The sequence below is a fragment of the Trichosurus vulpecula genome, chromosome 7 (assembly GCF_011100635.1).
Source record: "Trichosurus vulpecula isolate mTriVul1 chromosome 7, mTriVul1.pri, whole genome shotgun sequence".
Classification (NCBI taxonomy): Eukaryota; Metazoa; Chordata; class Mammalia; order Diprotodontia; family Phalangeridae; genus Trichosurus; species Trichosurus vulpecula.
In genome coordinates, this window is record NC_050579.1 from 29005738 (window position 1) to 29030538 (window position 24801).

General features: G+C 45.1%; 1 protein-coding gene across 2 annotated transcripts in view; it reads left to right on the plus strand.

The window, feature by feature from the left end:
* The window catches only part of TPST1 (tyrosylprotein sulfotransferase 1), a 118042-nt gene extending 99688 nt beyond the window's left edge, over positions 1-18354 (plus strand). For both annotated transcript variants that reach the window (XM_036765860.1, XM_036765861.1), the window contains 3 exons: positions 4167-4217; positions 14869-14918; positions 17697-18354. In XM_036765860.1, coding sequence (XP_036621755.1) covers positions 4167-4217; positions 14869-14886 — 69 coding nt within the window. In that variant the 3' untranslated portion in view covers positions 14887-14918; positions 17697-18354. The remainder of the gene's footprint in view (positions 1-4166; positions 4218-14868; positions 14919-17696) is intronic.
* Positions 18355-24801: the final 6447 nt, after the last annotated feature.

Genomic DNA, 24801 nt, shown 5'->3' on the forward strand with positions numbered 1-24801 from the left:
CATTTAAGGAAGGCAGATGTGGGAATCTCAGAGTTTATCCAGAGTGCCATGTCTCCAGATATAATTACTTAGGCATTTTCCCTCCCCTCTACCAGGACTATTCTTTTGAATAGAATTATACACATTAACTGTTTCTTAAATCAACACTGTTGCCTTTCAAAGGCTCTTGATTACATACGGATTAGAAGCAGGCTTTACTTCCAGGATGTTTTATCACAAATCCACCCATTTTCATTCTCCTAGGTCTTTCATTTTTGAAAGCCTTTTCTTTTTAAATTCATTAACAACAGAAATAACGAAATGTAATCTAGACAGCGTTTTATGACATTTAGAAGTAGTACTTCTGTTCCTTGAGCTAAAAAAAAAAATCAAGAGATGGGCACGAGAAAGATGTTCCAGTTAGAACGGATGGCTGAGCTAAGGATATAAAAGAAGGAAAGGTAGAAACCAAAAGGCAGAAAGAAGGTGGCGCTCCTATGTTTGATGGCAGGAAAGAGTATTGCCTCTGGGTCCAGATCCTTGTACCTGGGACCTTGAGCAAGTTTTTTGCCTTCCTCTGCCTCAGTTTCTCTATTTGTAAAATTGTGGGGTTGGCCCAGATGGCCTCTGAGGGCCCTTCCAGCCCCAGAGCTATAATCTTATGATCTACCATATGGAAAAAGTATTTCGATTCTCATTCTTGAGAACAGGAATTCCTTCCTGGGTTTTCGGACAAGGCTGCTGTTGTTTTCTTATTATATGTGGAGGCAGTCTGGTCTAGAGACAAGAGTACCGGCTTTGAACATGAGGACCGTGCTTGACTTTTGGTTCTGCTACTGACTGCCAGTGGGATTTGGGACAAGTCATTTCATTTCCCTCTGCTTCATGGAATGAGGAGTTGGCCTTCATGACCTCAAAGGTTCCTTCCAATCAACATTCAGTGAGATGCGGGGCCACTCTGGGAAGAGGCACATCATGCATTCAGTCAGCAGGTATTTAGCAGGAGCTTATTGCATTCAAAGCACCATACTAGGTAGATCATCCCTGCACCCGAGTGTCCTCGAAGCGTAGGCCAGTTGAGGACAGACAGAGTTCCATTTGGGAGACATCAATCATGACATCACACTCTTCTAACTTGGGCCCCCCACCTGGGTTTCACCTGGGAACACTAGGCTTTGGCTCGTTTCTTGTGCTCATTTAGGTGGCTTCACACTATCAAAGTTACATATAGCAAAGGATTCAAAAAGAATTCATGCCAGAGTCTTTAAGAAAGGTCAAGAAAGCGTGGTCATCTTGTGAGCTCCGCCTTCCTCAGAGACCTGTCGCATCCCTCCAGACTCAAGGTGTCCCCCAGGGGTTGAGGCCCTTTCCCCAAGGGAAAAGAACAAGGCTGGTAGAGCGTCTGGGACCCCTCACCTCCTTCATGACCTCCTTCCTTTAGAACCTACCAGGGCCCATGACTCATAATAGCAGTGAAGGAAAAAGCCTGGCTTCACTCCTCTGAACATTGTGGTTCTGTGCCTGGTGGCTCCTCATTTCCACTTATCACAACCCTTGATCACCGTCCAGGAACTCTCTCACTTCTCAGCTGCTCTGACCAAAGCCCCTTCTTGTGAGATTGCTGCTAATGCCTTCATCACTTCCTTGGAGAAGTGTCTCTACTCTTAGAATAAGACTGGCTGGGTCAATATACCTCAGGGCTAGTCAACACATCTCCAGCTCTGTTAACATCAACACAAAAAGGCCCAAACAGATAGTGGTCAGGACCTGCAGACTTGCCTTACTCAATAAAGGGTCCTCATCTGTATATCTAGCTGAGTTAAGGTGACAATTCTATTTTCCTATTTCCTGATTTGGGGTGAAACTGGTATATTCCCTTCACATCTTCCACTGGGACTGTCTAAGTCTCTAGACATTGCCTTGAGGCTCCAGTATACTCAAAAAGGCACCAGAGAATACATCCACAAGCGAAAAGTTAACTAACTATATACAAGATGAATGATATAAAAAGCCCATCAGTAGCAGGGACCCTGGCATATACATTCCATGCATCCCCTCTCTTTTATCAATGCTTTGCACACAGCAGACACTCACTGTTTGGTCACCAGTGTCCCAAAGCAGTCTGTGCTAAAGGACAAGTGATCAGGGAAGGGCTGGTCAGAGCGGGAATGTGGCCTGGGCCTCAGGGTTTGAGTCTGAAACTGCAGGAAGCCTGGAGCTGGTGTATTCCACTTTTCTGTGCTGGCCCATGTCCAGCTTTCTGAGCTCCGATGAAAATAGCAAGGCCTCCAAGTTTTATTGGGCTGGAAAGCCGTATTTGATTTTAAACTGTAATTAATCCCTCAGAGATTTGGAACATTGTCTTGTGAATTATTTATGATATATTCCAGTAAATGTTGAAGGAGAGGGCTTCTAATTGCCAGATGAGGGAAAACTGTTTAATTTGAGGAAATAACCATCATGTAAGTTACATATTTAATTGCTTTCCTTCATCCTCCACAGTCCCCCTTTCCCACCACACGTGATTTGAAGTTGAGCCTGGGTCTTCAAGTTTGGGTCAGTGAAACACAAGCCGTAGCAGGAAGGATTGCAGGTTTAGGCTGATGTTGGGGAACCCACCTTGCTAAGTTTAAGGAGGCTTCAGCAGGTGGTAAATTTGATCAGCCACAGCAACTCATAAAGGCTGTCTCCTAAGGTGGAGTTTTCCACCTGGTGAAGCACACCCCCTCCTTGGCAACATGAGGCCCTCTAATGGCCAAAATTACTGGATATTTTCAAGTACTGCTAACTCCCTCATCAATAAATCTACCTTTTTCAGTGGAAAAAAATTAGAATCAATAAAAATGAAACTGACAAAGCAAATGGGGTCCAACTGAGTAAAGTGGTACAAAGGAAAAAGCACTGACCTTGGAATCAGAGGACCTGGGTTCAAATCCTTTCTTTCTTGCTAATTTTCTGTGTGATCTTGGGCAAGTCACTCTCTGTGCCTCAGTGTCCCCATGTGTTAAAAAAAGGCTTTTGGACTAGATGGCCTCTAAGATCCCTTTCAGCCCCAAGTGTTTGATCCTGTGACAGTGAATGCAGTTCAGGGATTATTTAACACAGTATGGGCAGAAGGTTACATCTGACTGGTGTTGGGAAGACTTGAGACACATGACTTGGCAACTGTTTCAGCTATGTGAAGTTTGTAAACTCTAGGTTCAGCAGCTTTTATGTGGAGGTGAAAAGCATCATCTTTTACAATCTATTGCGTTTCTTGACATCATTCATTTTGGTTAAGTAAATATAATTATATTGTTTCTCCAAAACTGATTTTCAAAAAACTACACCTTTTTAAAAATTAAGGTAACATGAGAATGGTTATAATTATGAGAAATATACAGTAATTAAAATTAAATGGTATTTTATTTTTATTGTAAAGGATTTTTATCCATAGACATTTGTTTATATTTTTTATTGTCTTTAGAATTTGTTTGGGTGGTTTAAAAATTGTAAGAAATTTCTAATTTTATTTGGAGAAAATACAAGATAAGAATTATTTGTCTAGGTTTTATGAAAAGTAGCAAAGCATAACTTTTTTATGGAAAGGCGGGGCATCATTGTACTAAGATGTTCAAGGGTTGTGAACCGTGTCAAGGCAGAGAATGCCCACAGAAATGAAGTCATAGATCCTTAAAGTACTGACACATGTCACCCATGATTTCAGCAGACATAGAAGTGTCGGGTAAATCGACTTTGAAGGAAAAAAACCTCCTTGTCAGAAAGGTAAAGTTGAATTTAAACTAAGTCTCATTGTTCCTTAGTGTAGAGAAAGAAGCTGCTAGAAATCTGTCCTTCAGCCATAGAAGATTTGTTCTTGTTACACGGCAAAGATTATCCAAGGCCGACTTTCTTCCTTGGCTGGCCTGATCGGAACTTGGGTTTGGGAGCGTGGGGTGTTCGGACACTGGAAACTCTCCCAGCCAGAAGTGGAGCCAAAGATGGCGTGGGAGGGAATTAGAGCTGATGGGAAGCTAGCCCAACCTTTTCCATCTGCTGCTCTAGGGCTGGCAAGTTCCCCTCAGGCCCTTAGGCACCAAGCATGGACCTTGGCAGGCCTTGGGAAGCAGAGGGGGCTGCTGCTGCCCAATATCAGCCCATGGTCCTCCTGCCATTGTTTAAAGTGTTGCACACTTTGTTTTTTTCAGGTCTATAAAGGAGAATTTCAGCTACCCGATTTCCTTAAAGACAAACCACAGGTACAGTATCCACTTTCCCTCTTTGATGTATGACAGATGGGCGCTGTGATTGCCCACCAGAGGTGATGCTGGATGGTGGTGGTGCACACTGGCCATCTGCATGGAAGCACTGCAGTAGCACGACCTAGCCAGCAGCATCATTTGGGTTTATCCTAGAGCTCGATGTAATGGAAGTTTGAGCTTATTTTTGATTTGATTTATGGAAGCATGATTCTGCTGTGAGTAAACCCACGTCCATCCTCCCTGAGATGGGAGAGAGATGGAAGCTGGGATGAGCCATGTTATATAAACTTCCTGGCCCAACTGTCAGTGCTTCAGTGGAGCTGTGACTTCATCGACACCACACCCCTCTGATGCTTCTCTGTGTGTGCTGAGCAGGGAGTGTCTGTGTTCAAACCCCACCGCCCCTCCACACACACACACCCCTGGGAAGGGTGGTCTGGTGCAGTAGAAAAGAGGAAAGAGCTCGGGATTTGGAGTTCTGACACCTCTTACCTGTGTGACCCTGAACAAATCTTCTCTAAGACTCAATTTCCCTGCCTGTAAGAGGGGAACAATATATCCCCTGCTCCCCTCCCACAGTGGCTGTGGGACAATTGCAGCTCCCTAGGCTTGAGAGCTGCTGCTCCTACTGCTCCTTCCCCAGCCACTGTCCCCCACACCCCACATTGCTAGAGAGGCCAGAGCTTGTCTCCTGTCATGAGTCACTGCAGACCCACTGCAAATCATAGTCCTGACTCCTGCGCTAGCCGCAGAACCAGAACTCAGGAGTGTGGTTACATCTCTCCTCTCTGGGGTGGGCCAGCCCCATGAATGGGTACCATGAAGGGGGAAACCAGTGCTCCATGTTGATCGAGCTGGGCTTCTATGCACAGGCCCTGGGGGCCATGAGACTGGCTGGCATCGGTAGAGTGAGGGGCTATGCCTCAGGGACCCCATGGAGAACCAACCTACATAAAGCGAGGATTGAGAGGTCCATAGATTGAGAGCCAGAGAGAAACTCAGGCCAAATGGGCTGGCCCCTTCTTTCCCCATCTTACCAATGGGGAGACTGAGGCCAAAGGAGGCAAGTGACTGGCCCAAGGTCACACAGGTAGTGACAGCAGAAGCTTGACACCAGCACTCTTTGCTGGCATACCCCATGCCCTCTTCCAAAGGAGCCAGCTTCACCAAGGAAGGAGAGTTCCCCAGGAGGAGGTTTGCCATTTTTCCTTAGCCAGGAAGAAGAACACCCCAGTCTCAGCGTTCTAGTGACCCCCACAGGTACTTTCTGAGGGGCACACAGTCATTTACCAACCCCTTCTGTCCTTTCCACAGAAAATGTCTGGAGTATTTTTACCTAATCTCTTTAGGTATTTTTGACTTTACCCAATCTCTTTAGGTCTGAATGAGGACACTGTGTTGTGGGATCATTTGAAATGTTAAACGGATATAAGAGGAAAAACTTCTGAGATTTAGTCACTGAGCAGAAAAAGGCTGTGTTTCTGCCCTACTTCTTTCAAATACTTCTAGTAATAACAACACCAGGGGCAGCTCAGTGGCGCACCACTAGACCTGGATAGAGGCCTGGATAGAGCCCCAGGCCTGGAGTCTAGAAGACCTGAGTTCAAATTCAGCCTCAGACACTTACTAGCTATGTGGCCGTGGGCTGAACCTCTGTTTGCCTCAGTTTCCTCATCTGTAAAATGGAGAGAATATAGCACCCACTTCCCAGGGCTCTTGTGAGGACAAAATAACATCATGGATATAAAGCACTTTATAAATCTTAAAGTAGCCTGTCAATGTGAGCCATTATTTCTACTACATCCCATATTTTGTGCGTTGCTCATATTTTCCAAAATCCAAGGATTTCTTCCTATTCCCTTGCCTCTCCTTTCCCATATATTGTATCCCTTCCTTCCCTACCTCCAAATCTTTCAATCACCCAGAATCCTCCTGCTTTCTTCTTCTTTTTTTTTTCTGCTTTCTTCTTAACCTCCCTTATAGAAACCTTTTCTCAGGAAAGGCTCTGATTGCACTGATACACTTTAGTATGAAATGAATCTAGTGCTGCCTCACCTTACACTTTCTGCAGTAACTAAGAACGGTATATTAAAGGAATTTCAAGCATCCTGAAGCCAGATAAAAGAAGTACGCTGGCTATCTGTTCAGGACTATACCTAAAAAAGTGCCTTCAGGCCAATTTGGAATTTAATCAGCCCCCAGGTTGGATGGTACTACTAAAAAAAAAAAATGAATGCTGCCTATCTTGGAGGCTGTTAAAAAAATTTTAAAATGCAGAGTCAAGATCCAATATCCAAATTATTTCCCAGAGGATGGACAGGCAAGGCCCTAAATGGCTTCGAGACTTCCCTAATGAAATGTTTTTGGACCATGAGCAGGGCGGCCTTAGAATGATGGTGCCATGTGAACACAACCCTTGTTAGCACGGACAGAACACTTTTACTCACCTTTTCTCACAAAGCCCACATGGCAGTGCAAGGCCTCACACTTCAGCTCTTGGGAGGATTTTTAAAAAGACATTTGACATAAATCTCCACCAACCACACGATTGACTAATGAATGCCAGAGGGCCAGGGATCGTGCTCCATTGCAGTTTTGCCTTAGAATCTTTTGGTTGGGAGGCAAAGGGTGGATTTGGCTGTGTCTTGTTTTAAATTTTTTTTAATTATGCAATTAACTGTAAACTATATAACACATGTGGATCTATTTAATACTATTTTACACTTAAAAGGAATCTGTCTAATATGTCTATAACAACTCTTGAGTTATCCCTTCTGTTTCTGCTGTTTTCTCTTTGTTCATTTAGCTTTGTATTTGTATCTAGCAATGATGAACTTCCTTTCATATGGTGGCAGTCAGTGCATGGACTGTTCTGAGGCTGTTTTTGTTGCTTTACATAACTTCATCTAAGCTTTTCATAATTTATTTCTTCCTATGTAATATTTTAATGGCATCATAGTCTTCTATTACATCATTATGCTAGTGTTTGTTCACCTGTTCACCAGCTGCTGGGTATCTGGGTTATTTCCATTTCTTTCTGTAATCCATCTGTTATCTGGGCGCTAGCACAGCATTATGGACCAGGCTCTCACTGGGGGCTTTTCTTTCAATAATTTCTATGACTGGTTCCCATTTAATATTTCTCCCTGGAATAGCAGAATTGATCTCCTTTCTCTTTAAGGACCCTTAGTTCTTCTGCAAGCATTTGGGCCAACAAGACATTGGACATGGGATAACTTCTTCCTTGTTTGGGCAGTATTGTGATCTCTCTTCAAGTCCAAGTGAGACCGGACCTCTCCTTCTCTTCTCCCACCCTTTCTCATAGAAGCCATAAATTAATTTCTTCTATCAAGAGTCTCTTTCTTTTCTCTCCCCTTTCACATCTGTCTCTGGCTCCTGGGGATGGTGAACTTGTCTCTTTCTCAAGGCCACGTGAATGCAAAGGCTTTTGGCCTGGCCACTGTGGTGTAGCCTTGGTTTGAACATCTCATCTCTCTTAGGAAGGGCTCTCTGGAGCATCCCCTCTCCTTCAGAGGCTCTTTTCTTTCTCATGGTCTGATCTGTCTTCACCTGTTGCACCTCTTCTTTTGGGGGAGGGTGCCCTTTCTCCTTTAAGAAGCCAAACCAAAGGCCCAGCTCAAGGGTATCCACTTTGTCGTCCATGTGCAGTGAACCTGAAGCTGTGAACAAAGGCCTTGTGTAGGGCAATGAGAACCTAGGATGGCGAGAGTCGTACCTGAGACAGGTGGTGGAAGGGAAAGAGACTTACCCTACTCCCTTGGACGTGCCCACTATGAATTTAGGAACATTTTTTTCTTTTTTTTCTTGATGAAACTCTTAAGGTTCAGTCTTAATAACTTAACTTAATAACTTAATAACTGGAGTTATTGGGTACTGTGACTTGTTCTTGACAGTGTATATAATCACTCTCATGGGGCTGTTATTTGAAGAGAGCCAATGAGAGAGAACAGTCCCGTGCCCATTGTTTGGTCCCAGCCTTCACATGCATTCTTCCTCCTTCTTTTCCTGACTGTGGAGAAGGGTGCTTCTATCCAAGATGGTGGACTTCAAAAGAGGAAAGTATATGGATTCTAAACCCTCCAAACTCAGGGGTGAAAAACGGCCGTAGAAGGTGGGGAGAGGCAGAGAGCTTCCTTCAGTTTCCCCCCAGAGCAGGTACTCTCCAATTTCTTGAGAAGTACCTGCTTGTTGAAAGTTCACATAGCATTTTCGTCTTCCATTGTCTTCTGAGAACCAAGACCTTGCCATTAGTTAGGATGCTTGATGTCCAAGAGATCTTTTGGACAACTGTTTGACCTCATCATCACATGATCTGAGTAGGACGTGTAGACTCACCAGGTGATGTGGACAGAGGAAGGTGCCAGCCGTTCAAGAAAGTTCTGCTTCCAGCTTCAGTGACTGGACAAGAGTAAGTCTCAGAGGCAGTATTTCCTTCTTTGTATTACACCCCAACCACATCTAAAATAATCAGGCATTAATGGTGGCCAAAGTAACTTTCCTAACACTCTGGTTTGACCTTGTCGCTCCATTGCTCAGGAACCTTCAATAGCTTTCCAGTGCCTTTGGGATAGAACCCACAAACGGATTTCAGTCTTATTTCACCTTAGGTCCCCTTCATACACTCTCCCAGGCGAGTCAGACGACGAGCTGCTTCCCAGGGCCTCTTCCCCACCTGTTAAAACTGTCATTTTTCTTCAAAGCTCAGCTCAGGTGCCCCTTCCATGGAGCCTCTCCCTTTTCCTCCTGACTGAGAATGTTTTCTTCCTCCTCGGCTTTTCCTAAAGGGCTTTGACTCTTCCCCTCCTTCTGTCCACCCTAGGCTTGGCTGTGGGTGTGTTGGATGCCCCAACCCCAAAAGAATGTAAGCTGCTTCTTTTTTTATATAAGTTATTTATTTTTAGTTTTCAACATTCACTTCCATAAGTTTTAAATTTTCTCCCCCTCTCTCCCCTCCCCGCTTCCCAAGACAGCATGCAATCTGATGTAGGCTCTACATATACATTCCTATTAAACATGTTTTCCCATTGTTGTATAGCAGAATTAGAACAAATGGGAAGAACCATGAGAAAGGAAAAAAAAAAGAAAATAGTGTGCTTCTCTCTGCATTCAGACTCCACAGTTCTTTCTCTGGATATGGATGGCATTTTCCATCATGAGTCCTTTGGAATTGTTTTAGATCCTTGCATTGCTGAGAAGAGCTAAGTCTATCAAAGTCAGTCATCGCACACTGTGGCTGTTACTGCGTACAATGTTCTCCTGGTTCTGCTCACTTCACTCAGCCTCAGTTCTTATACATCTTTCCAGGTTTTTCTGAAGTCTGCCTGCTCATCATTTCTTATAGCACAATAGTATTCCATTAGAATGTAAGCTTCTTGAGGACAGGAGACTGAGTCCTTTTTCACCTTTTATCTCCAGCACGGATCACAGGGTCTTACACAGAAGGATATAGACATGCAGGTCCTTGAGCTGACCCTCACTGGAGGTAGTGGAGTCCCTCAGAGCAGAACTTACCTTTCTAAACAGGGAAGCCTGGATGGGTTTTGACCTTGTTGCACTGAAAACCTCTATTCTCCCAGGGAAATACTCCCTGCGGTTTGGGTGACTGTCACTTGCCTAATTCATAAGATTATAGCGCTGGAAAGGACCTTAAAGGTCATTTGGTCTGACCTTCGCGTTTTACAGATAAGAAGACTGTGGCCCAACACAGAAAAGCGACTCACACGGGGAGCTCCTTAGCAACAGAATAAGGATTTGAGCCCAGCCCTTTGAGTCCCCATTCATTACTACTATACCATATCGCCTTTACATTCTTCTACAGAATGGTTTGTTTCTATCACTTCTTTCAGACAGAGTTGATTTCAGAGCCGTCAAGAGCCCGGGTGCCTGAAGGTCCTGCTCTCTGGTCCTCCCTATTCCTGGGAGGGATTGGGCTATTCAGAGGAATCCTGAAATCTCTGGGTATTTGACCTTAACATTAACATTCATATGGGGGCTTCATGCGTCCTCTCCCCACAGGCCTGGTGCCCTCCTTTCTCTTTCACTATGTTTCCATTAAAACCCATTTGACCTTTAGCAAGGACATAGCTCTGGAAATTTGAGAGTCTCTAGATGACTGAAGGCAAAGCCCACTTCCTCTTCTTGTTAGGGAAGGGGGGACTTCAGGTGGGCAGGAGGCCTGTGCTGTCAGAAGGGTCTCTGTGTCCCCTTAGATTTAGTAACTGGACTGCTTACCTGTACCTCTTTGTCATAAGGCAGGCATAATTGGAAAATGAAGCATCCTTTTTTAAAAAGTGTCTGTAAAACACTAAGACAACAAACGACACAAAATGTTAACAGGCCCAGGAAAGGGTAAAATCAGTCATTAATATGAATCGTCATTCAACAAACATGGCTTCAGATCACTAATAGTGAGAGAAACGCACATCAGAACAACCCTCAGGCTTCACCTCCCAGCCAACAAGTTGGCAAAGATAATGAAAGATAGGTTTTTCGGGGTGGGAGGTGGGGGACGGGAGGTGGGGGGCGGTTATGGAAAGATAAGCCAGTGGAGCTATGAATTGGCCTGACCTTTATGTAAAGCCATTTGGATTTGTGCTAAGCAGGTGACTAGAATGCCCCATACACAGTAACCCCGAGATCCTGCTACTTGGCCCCTACCCCAAGGGGTCAATGTTAAATGCTTGTTGTGGTTGGAAAGAGAGGGCCTGACAGTCCTGCGCATTTATAGCAGCACTTATTATGAAAGTAGAGACCTGGAAACAAAGGTGCTGCCCATTGCTTAGGAGGCACACGTGGTGAAGCTGGAGGTAGTGGTGCCATCTGTCCTATCTGTCTTCCCACTAAGAACCTTCATTTTTATGTGCTCCCATGATGCTACACCTGGGCTTCCCGGGTGATGGGAGGAATGTCACTTGGCTCTCCAGCCCCTCCCTGTAGCAGCCAGCCACATTCCCCTCTACAGAAGCTGCTGTCAGTCAGTTGGCTGGTTGCCGACTGGTGTTGCCAACATCTGGTGTTGGAGGGACTCCTTAAGGAAACAGACTCAGCTACCAGGTGGCTATTGCTTCAGGGACCCAAGAGTAAGACCAGCTTCTGCTAATAGAATACGACAAACCCGATTTCGTGAGTGCTCCTTGGGAGCAGGGCCTGCATTCCAGTGGAAATTCTGTGTTCTGTGCTCAATTTTCAATAGTCTAGAAAAGCCAGAGGGACTCTGGCTAGACAGATAAGACACAGCAGCTGACATTTTTATGGGGGGTTAGTTCTACTGCTCTATCCCTCCTCCTCTAAGGTACCCTATTTCTAGAATACGTTGTCTACCCCTAATGCTTTCACTGGCTCACCACTGATGCTTTTTTTTTTTTGCAATCCTGATTTCATCTGTACCACTCTGCTGAAATTGCCCTCCCAAAGGCATCAGTGGTGTTCGAATCGCCAGATCTAGTTGCCTTTCCAGAATCTTCTGGACCACCTCCTCCCACGTCCATCCCTCTGTTCACGTCTGGAATGTCTTCTCCCTGCCTATTGAATTCTACCCAGCCCTTAAAGCCTCCCTTGGCTTTGGGAATGCCACATTCTCTTGGTTCTCTTCCTACCTCTCTAACCTTAGTTGGTCCGTCTTTATTACCTACTCTGTCTGTTCCTGACCCTTTAGTGAGGGCGTCCCCCAAGGCCACAGCCCCCTTCTCTTTCTATATTTCTTTGGCAATCTCATTCATTCCTACCTCTTCAGCTACCACCTCTGCTCCACTAACTCTCAAATCACAGCGACATTTCCAGCTACCTACAGTATATAGCCGCCCCAGGGCCTTGCCAACAGTACAGACTCGCTGTGTCCAAAATGCCTCAAACCTGTTCTTCTGACTCCATTTTTTGTGTCAATGGCACCACCATTCCCCAGTCTCCCATGTTTGGGACCTTGACTCTTCCGTCTCTCTTGTATCTCCTGTCAATCAATTACCAATATTGTTGAATGTACCTACAAAATTTCTCCAACATCTCCCCTACCTCTCCATTTCCACGGCTATCATTCTACTACAGGCCTTCATTATGCCCATCTGGAATCTTGCGTTAGCTTTCTTACAGGCCATTCCACCTTCATTCTCTGCCCCTCTCTTATCCACTCTATGCAGTAGACCTGGTCATACCATTCTTCTGCTCAGCACTCTTGGAATGGTTCCCTCTTCCCTTCCAAATCATATCAAGTCTCCTTCAGCCATCATAGAAGACTGTCCATAATCTGGCATCCTGTCTTTCCAGACTAATCTCACACTCTTCCCCTCCACATACTCTGCATTCTGGTCAAACTGAACTACTTGTTATATTCATGCCACGCCCTGAGTTTGCCCCCCTCCATCCCTCTGCTCATGTCTAGAATGCCCTCACTCTGCCTGTTGAATTCTGCCCAGCCCTTAAAGCCGCCTCCTCCCACTTCTCTGATCTCAGCTGCTTATAATTCCCCTTCCCTCAGGACTTCTCAATTATCTGTCTCAGTTATCTGTATATAGATCTTGTCCCCCATTAGTCACTAAGCCCTGTGAGGGCAGGGACTGTCTCATCTTAATTTTATGTCTCTGCCAGCTCCTAAATTGTGCTTTCTGCTCTGTGAGTGCTTAGTAAATACTGGCTGAAATGGAATTTTATTGCCTAAAGATCTTTAGCTTATCACGAAGTAGTTGAAATTTGGGTTAAGGAGGTCTGGCTTATCAAATACATCTTTGGTGGTGAGCTCCAGGTGAGGTGTTCACACAGGTATTCGTATGTGGCCCTAATTGAGATGATCCTGAAGTCTGAACATCATCTTACAAATCTTTGAGGGATCTAGAGGAGATGTTAGGATAGAGTTTGTGCAGTTGCCCATCTTCCCTTGGGAGGAAATGTTAGCAAACCTGGCATAGGAGAGAGCAGCTTCTGAGCCTGCAACACCTGAGTATAGGACCCTGGGCAAGTCACGTTAGTGCCCCAGGCAACTCCCAGAGATTGAAAGTTGAATAGAAAGTGTTTACCTGCATGGGTGAAGGGAATTTCCTCAGCTGGGAGTTCAGGGGCTCTCAAGCTTTTTGGTCTTGGGACCCTTTTACGCCTTCAAAAGTATTTAGGACCCAAAGATGTGGGTAATATCTCTTGACATTTACCATATTAGAACTGATAAATGTTTAAAATGTTTATTTTAAAATAATAATAATAAACCTATCATAGGGTAACAAATTACTTATTTTATAAAATATGCATTTTCTAAAAAAAACAAATTATTTTACATACTTTTTGCAGATCTCTTTAATGTCTGGCTCAGTAGTAAATATCTGTATTCTCATATCTGCTCCTGCAATCGATGTGTTGCTGCAAAGTGTTTTATTGGTTGAAGCCTATTAAGAAAAGCTGGCATCACAAAGAGATGTGGTTGGAAGAGGGAGGAGTGTTTTAAGAAGCAAATAACATCTTAGTATTATTATGAAAATAGCTTTAACTTCATAGACCCCCTGAAAGAGCCTTGGGGCCCCCTAGAATTCCTTGGACCATACTTGGAGAACCAATGCACCAAACTAAGGAACTGACAGACTTAACCCCTGTCCTTTCTCCTATTGATACAAAAAGAGAAAGAGCGGTTTGAATGACACCAAAAGTCTGAACTGGAGGAGATACCCGGGAAATGGAGGTGTGTTACCTCACTTGGGGGCAGTACCTGGGCTCTATCACCAAAGAGAGCCTTCAGGATGGGCTTGAAGGGGGAACGGCAGCAGCGTCCGCCCTAGGTAAACAACAGGTCCTTCATCTCCTGGCAATCAAATCTAATCGTATTTCTGGGGTTGATTTGCTCTGCCAACCCTTCATCACTCAGCACAGTGAAGGTCAGCCTAACCAAGGCCACATGCCTCAGCGTGGCATCTCAAGCCATCAGTCTGATCCCAGCCTGTCATTTCAGACTTAATTCCCATTCATCTCTGCTGCACACACTGTACACTCCGGCCAAACGTGGCCGTCACCTGGCCTGTGGGTTCTCTGGCCCCTGTGCCTGGCCGGTCTCTGTGTCTAGTAAACATTTCCTCCTCCCTCCACGTCTCACAGTCCCCAGCTTCCTTGTTCTTACTGTGACCTTCCTCTTCAAACTGTCCCTTGTCCCCTTGGCTATTTACTGCTTTGTCTCTCCCAGTAGGATGTCAGCTTTTTGAGGATGAGGGACTGTTTCAGACTTCGTTATAGGGGCTTAGTAAATGCTTGCTAAATTGGCTGGAATGCCCGCAAATTCCACTGTCTCCATTTACAAGTTTGGACTATTTAGGCTTAGCCAACCGGGGTTTGATGCTTCCTCTTGGAGCCTTCCCTGGGTTTGAATCCTGGCTCTGCCACTTACTAGCTGTGTGGCCTTGGGTAAGTCACTTGAGCCTTCTAGGCCTCAGTTTTCCCATTTGTTAAAGTAAGTAGATGAACTCTAGGGTCCCTTCCAGCTCTAAATCTCTGAGCCTTTGAGCTTGCCTAGGGCCAGATGGCAGACGTGGTACCTGGCTTTCTTGGCTGCTGCTGCTGCTTCTGCTGCTGCTGCTTCTCTGGGGTCTCTCAGCCAGTAACACCAGGGTCTTGCTCTGATTGACTGAAAGGTGTTTAAATTATTCTTTGCTTCCCTTAACAGAATGAACCCGGCGAGTAGAGAAGAGTGGAGACATCTCCGTCACACCCAAGGTGATGGTCAGAGGCCCCAAGGTTGCTTGTATTTCTCTAATTCGGGTTATTTTAACATGAGAATTGTTAGCAGAGACCCAACAGGAGCTGCTCTCACAGACTTGGGGGCTAGCTGGGCCTCCACCTTTGTGACAGGTCCAGGTTAGACACTGAAGAATGTTAGATCTGGAAGGGACCTAGACAACATCTAGCCCAAGGCACAGCAAGACAACTCCTGACTTGAACTCAAAAGATACTGGGGTTCAAATCTCACCTCCAGTGGTAGCTGTGTGACGCTGGGCAAGTCACTTAATTTCTGTAGAGCCTCAGTTAACCCCTCTGTAAAATGGGTATTGGGTAACACCTGTAAGACCTGCTTCCTAAGGTGATCATTGGATAAGATTACCTAGTCAGGAAGCTGAGGCTTCTGGAGCTTAAGTAATGGCCCAAGATTGCACAGGTGTCAGACCCCAGGGCCGGGGATCAGAACCAGGTGCTCTGGCTCCAGGGGCAGCATCCTTTCCTCCTTCATCATGACCATCCTGCTGGTGAGGGTCAAGTGAGATGAGGTCGGGAAAAGGCCAGACCCCCGGAGTCCTGCAGAGATACCCTATTGGTGCTGTCACTTCTGAGCAGGACTGAAGCTCCAAGGGAGCTCCCAAGGCCTCAGCCCCGCAGTCTCTGTCCTGGAGTGCCGGCCAGCGCGCTTCGGCCTCAGCTTTTCAGAATCATCATTTCTCCCCCAGCTTTGGCTTGTGAATTGCGCTGTCCTGATGAATCTCACGTGATGACCCAGTGTCCACACATCACTTTCTGTAAGGGAGCATGTGCAGTCAGTATGTGCAGCAGTGTTTTTAGGCACCAGGCTGGTTCTTGTTATTGTGCCGTGGAGTCCGTGCTCACCCTTATTGTCCAAGTACTAGGTCTATCCCCAAGTGGGGCCAAGGGGCTGGAGGGCTGGCTTTTTATAGTTTTGGGGCCACACATTGAGTAGGGATGTTTTTGTCCAAAATGGTGGTGTGAGAGGTGGGCCCTGGGCATGGGATACGAGGACCTGCGTCTGAATCCCTGGGTGACCTGGAATGAGTGACCTTCTTTCTGTAGAATGGGAAGCTTGGACAAGGTGATCCCCAAACCCACTTGTGGCTTGAAGCCATCTGGTTCTTGTTTTCCTGAGTGCCCTGGGGTGCCCAGCCGTGCCCACTGAGAGGGAGGTGGACAGGGCCCAGAGCAGTGCTCTGCCCAAGACTTCCTTCTTGGCTCTCTGGACATCCCACAAGGAGTTGGGAAGAGTTGAAGGGGAATGCCCAGTGAGGAGACCCCTCCACCAGGGAAGCTCAGCACCCTCTCTGCAATGTAGCATCTTAGAAAGTTGCCTAGGCCACTGAGAGGGCTCATGGCTCCTGAAGGCCCCCCCAATCAGTATGTGGCAGAGATGAGACTTGAACCCAGGACTTCTTAGATCCAAGGCCAGCCCTCTGCCCACTCCACCATGGTGCTTCTCTGGGAAGCTCGTTCTCATGCAAAAACTAGCGTGATCCAAGAGTACAGTCAGGGAAACGGTCCCTTAGGTGAAGCAGCTGGAGGGGCATGGGCTAGCTTTGGCAGATCACAAGCTGTCCTTTCATAGGCCTTATCTGTCCTGCCCACAGGGCCAGAGCCCTGACAGAGCCCCAGGAGGTACTGCCAGCTCCTCCTGGAACATTTTCATTTTCTGATTATAATCTGTTCATTTGGAGATCCTCAGGAGGTTGTTGCACCCTCACTGAAGGCCGGACCTTTAAATAGCCAGCCCTGCAGAAGGACAGAGGAGATGGGCTTCGGGTGTTCTTGTGGGGGCTGTCAGGGTTTCCACCAATCACCTGGAGAACTGCCTTCTAGCTGCCTTCCCCGCCCCGGGAGTTCATCCAGTACATGGCGATAATGACACGTGGACTTAGCGACTAAAGGTTATAGCGATGCTTTCTTTACAACAGCCCTTCCAGCACCGCCACGTTTCAGCCCAGATCACACTGCTGAAGTCAGCGGTGGAATTCGAACCCAGCTCTCTGCTAACTCAGAGCTTAGCACTCTTAGAGACCATGAAATGGGCTGAGACTGTGCAGGACTCGGATTCTCAGTAAGAAACACTTGGGTTCCAGTCTCACCTCCAAACCTTGTAACTGTGTGGCGGTGAACACTCTGCGAGACTCGGACTCAAACCTTGCCTCAAATGCGCTCAAGCTGCACGACCTTGTGCAGCAATGTTCCCTAGTCTGTAAAATGGTGCCTGCCTCCTAGGGTTGTGGTAAGGGTCAAATGGGATAACATGTCATATGAAGTGCTTTGTAACCCACTTAGAACGTTAAATAAACGTCAGCTGTCAGTATCACCACTGCCCCCGCAGGCCAAGCGTCTCAAAGCAGAATGGACAGCCTCCAGAGCGGCCCTGCAGTCCCTACCAGCTCTCAGGGTCAGAGCCATCCTACAGGCGTGCGACATACAGGCTGAAGTGAGATTTTATGTCGAGGTCTGAATCCAATGCAGTAAACATTTCCTAAGTGCCTACTGCATGCCAGGCATTAGGCTAGGTTCTGAATGTACATATATGTGCATGTATTTGTATACACACACATACATACATACATGTATATTTATGTACAATGGGCTTTGCAAATCTTAAAGCACTGTGTACATTTTGCTTTATTATCTTTCTGGCTCCCCTCCATTTCCCTGCCTCAGAGTGGGAATTTGAGGCTGGCTGGGTTGCTGTGACTTGAGGGCATACCTGTAATGATGTTCTCTCTCCTCTCACCCTAGGAAGGAATTCTGCCTTTTCAAGGGATGGGTGATCTCTAGCAACATCCGTCCATCCGTCTGTCCGTCCAGTGACTGGGACTTCCCGACCTGCGTCTCGGGCCTCTTTCTCTCTGTTCTCTCTCGTCCGTCACCTTCCCGTGTGTGGTTCCATCACGTGCGCTGCAGCTGTCACAAATGAATTATTTCTCTGCCAGGACACTCACGTACTTCAGTGGTAACAGAGTAAGATATTACGTGGAGTGAGGACATTAGCAGGGGTAAAAGGTCAGGAGGAAAAAGATGCCCACCTGGGCCAGATCTCTGCTGCAGCTGCTCTGATCCACATCTTTCCTTAATCTGATTCTAAACCTTCGACCTGTAACATGGATTTCTCTAAAGAAGACTGAAGGATCTAAGCGGGGGGGCTGGGGAGCTTTTGGAATGGGTGGTCTGTGCTCGTCCCAAATGTTTTGTAGAACAGTTGTTCCTGTTGAAATCTTATTAATGTGGATGATGTTAAATAGCTTAATTATTTAAAGAATTATGTGTTATTTCTGAGAGGGTGGGGAATCATGTACATTTACAATTCAATGACTTTTGTATTTTATTTTTCAAAATAAAAGCTTTAAATGTGAGGCTTCCCAGTGGTGCGTAGTATGATGCCAGAGCTGCTTCGTGCTGAGCCGAGCAGGGCCATGAGCTCTGTCTCTGTCCTTTCGTGGCTCTCTGTTTCTTTGGGATGGTTCCACAGGAGTCTGTCATCTTGACCTCAACAAGTATTCATCTGTTAAACAAATAGCTTGGTTCAATGTGTACTTTTTTCCTATTCTTCGATTTCCTACGACTCTCTTCTCAGCCAGAGAAGTTTCCCTTTACCAGCTGCTATCAAGGAACAGTCTTGATCAGCCAGATCATGGTCTGGCAAATAAATTTAAAGACTTAATTTTGACCAGCATTTTATTTTATTTTATTTCATTTTTTTGGTCACTCCACATGAGCCTGGACTGTTCCCTTCACTGCATCCAGCTAATCTTCCTAGAACACTGTCTTCACCATACTAGCGCTCTACTTCAAGGGCTCGATGTTCATGCCTACCATGAACATGCCGTGTCTAAACTCTGCTTGGCATTAAAGGTCCTTCACAACTTGCCCCACCCTATCCACCCAAACTTATTTCCCACCAGTCCCCAAATCATCTCCCCCCTACCCATCATCCTGCACATTCCTGCCTCGTTGCCTGTGCCTATGTTGTTCTTCACTTGAAATGACCTCTCCTCCATCCATCCATCCATCCATCCAACTATCCATCTATCCATCAAAATTCAATCCATCCCTCCAGGCCCTTCTCTGGTTCCACTTCTTCCATTAAGCATTTGTTCTCTTGATCTAACTATCTCTTGCTGCTTTTCTGAATTCTGATAGCCCATATATCATGGAACCCCCTAATGATGAGAAGCTTCCATTTACACCGTGCTTAACCGATTAAGAGAACTTTCCTATGAATGTTCTCATTTAATTTACTCAGCTATAAACTGAGGGGGCTCAATTAGATGGCTACTCTAAATCTATGACCCTATGTCACATTGACCACCCTGCGCCTCAGTTTCTCCTTTGTAAAATGATGAGTTGGACTGTGGCCCCTGAGATCCTTTCTAGCTCTCAATCTATAATCCTATAACCCTCCCAGCGACCCTGGGAGATAGGCAGGACTTTGAACTTTTAAACATCCAGGATTTCACCTGTGTTGCTATTTCCTCTCATGGAAGCAGATCTCAGCTTCTCACACCTTAGTAGACCAACAGCTTTGTATGACCAAAGAAATTCAAGGTTGGTGGTCAGCTCTCTCCTAGTGAGCTTCTCCACACTGGGCGAGGCTGGCCGCCAATAACAGACCTAGTCCATTCCTCTCTGGCAGGACCTGCCGGAGCTCATGCTTCTCTGGTATAAATGTCCAGAACTTGGGTTCCCATCCACACCAGCTTCTGTGGGGCGAGTAGTACAAGGGGGATTCTCATTTAAAAGATGAGCGATGGCGCAAGTGAATGAAGGGCCTTGCCCAAGGCCATATGACCAGGAAGTGGCAAACCCAGGCCTTGTGACTCTAGGCCCCAAGTGCTTTCCACCACACAAAGATTCTGAGAAATGGAGGGGATGCCTCGAGCCTTCTGGGCCAACCTGTCCCTGACCAAGATGTTTTCTGGAAAATCCCCAACGAGTTGTCTCAGGTCAGCCTCAGCTCCAAGGCAGCTCATCCCATCCTCGGCCACACTAATTTTCAGGAAGTTTTCCCATCTATGGAGCCAAACCTGCCTATAAATACTGGCTCATTAAGAGGCAGCATGACAGGGCAGAATGGCCCTGGGATGGGTCAGTGAGCTGGATCGGTCAGAAAATTTGTGAGGGAGTCCCAGCTCTGCCGTGTACCAGCTGTGTAACCACCATGGACAAGTCCCAACCTCTGTGAGCTCAGTTTCCACAGCTCTAAATGGAAATAGTAATCCTTGCCCAGAGTATTCATATCCTCCAGGGTTGTTGTGAAGGTCAATTAAGATAAACCATATAAAACACTTTGTAAACCTTATTTTATATCATATCAATGTAATATTGGTGCCATGTCAATATGTCACATGGATATAATGAGAGGCTGGTTGCCATAATGGTTAGAGAGCTAGCCTCAGAGCCAGGGAAACCAGGGTTGAAGCCTCACCTCTAACCCTTACTGGCTAGGAAACCCTGAGGAGGCTGCTTCATCCCTCAATGCTCCAGGCAGCACCCCTCAAGTACAGGTGGCAGAGATGATGATGGCTTGGATGGGGAGAAGGATCTTCCTCACCTGGCAATTTCCTGTGCCGGCGACGACTACCAGGTCTGGCCTTTAGCCTATCCTTATGAATAGAATGCTGATATTAATATATTTATTTATATGTGTGTAATAACCAGCATTTCTAGAGTAGATTAAGGTTTGTAAAATACTTTACAAATGTTATCTCATTTGATCCTTATAACTACCCTGGGAGGGAGGTAGGTAGATAAGGATACAGGATAAGGAAACAGAGGCACAGAAGGTTAAGTGACTCAACCAGGCAGGATTTGAACTCAGGTCTTCCTGACTCCAGGCCCAATGCCCTATCCCTTCTATTACCCAGCTACATCTGTATTCAAACCCAGGCCTGCTGGCATTCTCCACGCTGCCCCCCCCCCATGTCATACCACCTCCCAAAAGAGCTCGGGCCTTGCCTAGTAGTCTCTTCCAGCTCTAACATTCCATGTTCCCATGGTTCACTAAGAAAAATAAGGATGCAGCCTATCTCCTTCCATCTTAGAAAGGAGAAAACCAGCTCCTGAGAGGTGAGAGTGACAGGATCATGTGATGTCAGAGCCAGGAGGGAGCACAGAGGCCATTTGATCCAGGGGCTCTTCACCTTTTTGGGGTCCTGGACCCCTTGGGCATTTGGTCTGGTGAAGCCTCCAGGCCCCATCTCACAATCATGTTTTAAATGCATAAGACAAAATACATAGAAACACATTATGTAGAAAAAATTGTATTTTTAGATTGTATTTTTTAAAAATTATTATTTTTTTAAAGTTTGTCAAATCTAGGTTAAGAACTCCTGATATAGTCTAATCCTGTATTTTTATAAAGGGAGAACATAAGGATCAGGGAAAGGCAGTGACTTGACCAAGATCACACAATTAGTGACAGAGCCAGAATGAGGACCCAAGTCTCCTGGTTTCTAGTCAAATATTCTTATTCTGCTGTTCCTGATAAACAACGGAGTTCATGGGCCAGGAAGGGACTGGACTTGGGGGCTTCTAGAGGAGATAGACCCTACCCTGTGAGGTCAGGGTAACAAGACGAGAACATCTTTTTGACCGTGCCTTCCCACTGGTGGAACCTTGTGGAAAAGGCGGGGTAAGGTCTCTGCTCTCCAATCTATGGACCCTAATGAGGGCCCCAAATCATTGCATAATGGCAGAGGGAGTGATGGTAAAGTCAGGAAGCCATACACGGACCACATCTTACAGAGCCAATCGAGTTAGCCATTCCTTTCCTAGTGGGTGAGATAAGATGCCTGGAGAAGATGTTTAAAGAATTAAAGTCAGCATGATTTCCCTATAAGAAATGATGCAGAAAGAATGAGTCTAGCTCTATACCAGGCTCATATAATTTAATGGTAATTCAAATACAAATATACACACACACACTAGGAAAGAGAGATTAGAGATAGTCTTTTTTTTTGGAAGAGTTATCTTTACTTTTTATTGGTGCTGCTTGTTTTTTTACATCACATTAATTTCCAAATATACCTCTTCTTTTTTCCTCTGCCCAATGCACCATCCCTTATAATAAAGAATAAAAAAGAGAGAGAGAAAAAAGCAACTCTGGCACACCAACCCATTGGCTGTTTCTCATAGTATAATAATATTCTAATAGCATTCTAATAGCATAATAATATTTCACTCCCGTAGTCCTTTTTCTACAGAGGGAGGTGTACTTGTTTAGTTAAAATTTGTCTTTTAATATGAACTTAACATCAGCAATCATGGACATTTCAATATACAAAGCGAATACAAATACATGTGCATGGACTTGTGTGCTCATTCATTTCAAGGAGGAAAAAAAGAGAGAATGAAGAAGAGGTGGTTAAATTTTACCAGTAAGTTACAAGATCCTTCAAACCAGGCCAATGTATACACAACTTTCAGTGACTTCCAGGTCACAGATGTTTCTTCCCCATGGAAGAATTGGGAAATGTTGGATGAGCCCAGCACCAAATCCAACAACTAGTGAGATTGACAACTAGTTATTTTAAGCAGGAAAGAGTGGTTAAATGAAACACTATTAAAAACCAAACTGAAGAACAGAAAAAGGGGCTGCATATGAAACTGTGAACATCTATTACATAGAGGTTGGGAATTTTTAAAAAAGTGTGTATTAAGTTTAACACGAGTAACAAAATTGTCCTTGTCTGTGTCCCGTTCTGACCTTCCCTCTGATCTCTTCTGGGTATTTTTAATCGAGGCTCTTTTCTGTCCTTTCTTCTTTGTAAGACCATCACTCCTTACCAGCTCTCTATCCCCAGATAGAAGCCACCCCTTGAAACCAATAGCAGAGTCAAGCAAAACAAACCAGCACGTTTTCGTATACCCAGGGTTTTGCACACAGTGAGCAACTAATGTTTTTCAGTCGATCAATTTTCTGTACCTCTAGTCCAGGAGCTCTTAACCTGAGGCCTGTGAACTTTTTTTAAATTTTGAAAGCAACAATTCAATCTCATTGGTTTCCTTTGTAATCTGTTTTATTTTATTTAAAAACATGATTCTGGAAAGGGGACCGTAGGTTTCCCCGGACTGCCCAAAAGGTCCACGACACAAACAAGGTGAAGTCTATTAGCTCTCTGCCAAGAAGTGGGAAACATGGTTCCTCCTCAGTCTTTAGAAATCATGAGTGATCTTTGTTGTGGTCAGAATTCTGGAGTCTTTCCAAGTTGTTTTACTTAGGCTATTGTAGTTACTGTATAGATTATTCTCCTGGTTCTCCTCGATTTACTTTGCATCGACACAGATCTGCTCAGGCTTCTCTGAATCTCTCCATTTCATCCTGTCTTACAGAGCAAAAATGTCCCATGTTACTAATAGTAACAGCTAACATTTCTGCGGCATTTACTATGTGCCGGGCACTGTGGTAAGCACTTTATAGTTATCTCATTTGCACTTCACATTCACCCTGGGAGGTAGGTGCTATTATTATCCCTGTATTACAGAAGAGGAAACTGAGGCAAAAAGAAGTTAGATGATTTGCCCAGGGTCCCACATCTAATAAGCGTCTGAGGCCGAATTTAAACTTGGGGCTTTCTTCCTGAGTCCAAGCCCTGTCACCTAGCTGCCTCTGTGATAATTTGCTCAGCTGTTCTCCAGCTGATGTGTCCACTCTTTTCCCCCAGTTCTTTGCTACATCAAAAAGCTATTGCTATAGATATTTTCATGCCTTATTTCTGAGTCCTTTCCCTCTGTCTTGGATCTCTTTGCGGTGTATTCCCAGTTCAGTGTATTCAGGAGCATAGTTCCACACTGTTTTCCAGAACAATTGAATCAATTCAGAGCTCCATGAGCAGTGTATCTGTGTGCCCATCCTCCCACAGGCCCAGAGAAATGAATTTTCTCAACTCATCTCCAAAGCCAAGTTTGATCATTATAAGTACACATTTTTCTGTTTCTTTTGTGGTTGTTGTTTCTACTTTCATTGTCATAAATCACTGTGTCAGTTGTTTTCCTGATTCTGTTGTCTTCACTCTTCATCAGTTCACATGTCTTCAGATTCTTCACATTTGTCATTTCTCAGTATTCCATGATAGTCTTACCTGTCTGGCATATATGTATATGTATATATGTGTGTGTATATGTATGTGTGTATATACATGCACACACACACATATATATACATACATATATATAGTATTCCTTCTTCATATCAATCAACAAGGTTTTGAGGACCTCCTGTGTGTTTAAGCTATGTATGTTATAGACAAGTAATAGATATACCCTCTAGGAAATTACAGTCTAGTTAGGGAATTGGAAACCATGAAACAACAGCCCACAAGATGATACATGTAAAGATCTTAACTTAGAAACCAAATAAATTAGTTGGGGTAAGTACTTAATAAATTCTTGTTAACTGACTGACTCATGCTTGTAGAGGATGTGAATAAGAGATATCATCACTCTGATGTGAGTAAGAGAAACCTCAGGCCCCCCACAAGGACAGTTCTTATTTGATCCACCCAGACAATGCTAAAGACAAAGGACTCATTGAATGAATCCTATCAATGAAGACAAACAATCTCACCCTGTCATAAGTCACAATTTCCTCCACCACCATCCCAAACCTAGACAGTCCTCTAGACTCAGAATACTCTATGGTTAAGACACATTTTGGTTTGTTATAAAGTCAGTGCTGCATCTTCCAGTGAGCATCCCACAGCCCTTAGGGAATTACACAGTCTTCCAAGCATATAGCACTACCCTAAGAGGCTCCCCCAAAATGAATTGCATACTTGGGGTTTCTAGAGAAGTTATCCCCTTCCCATCTAGTTGACTAGCCTCTCCTGATAAAGAATTTGAGTGC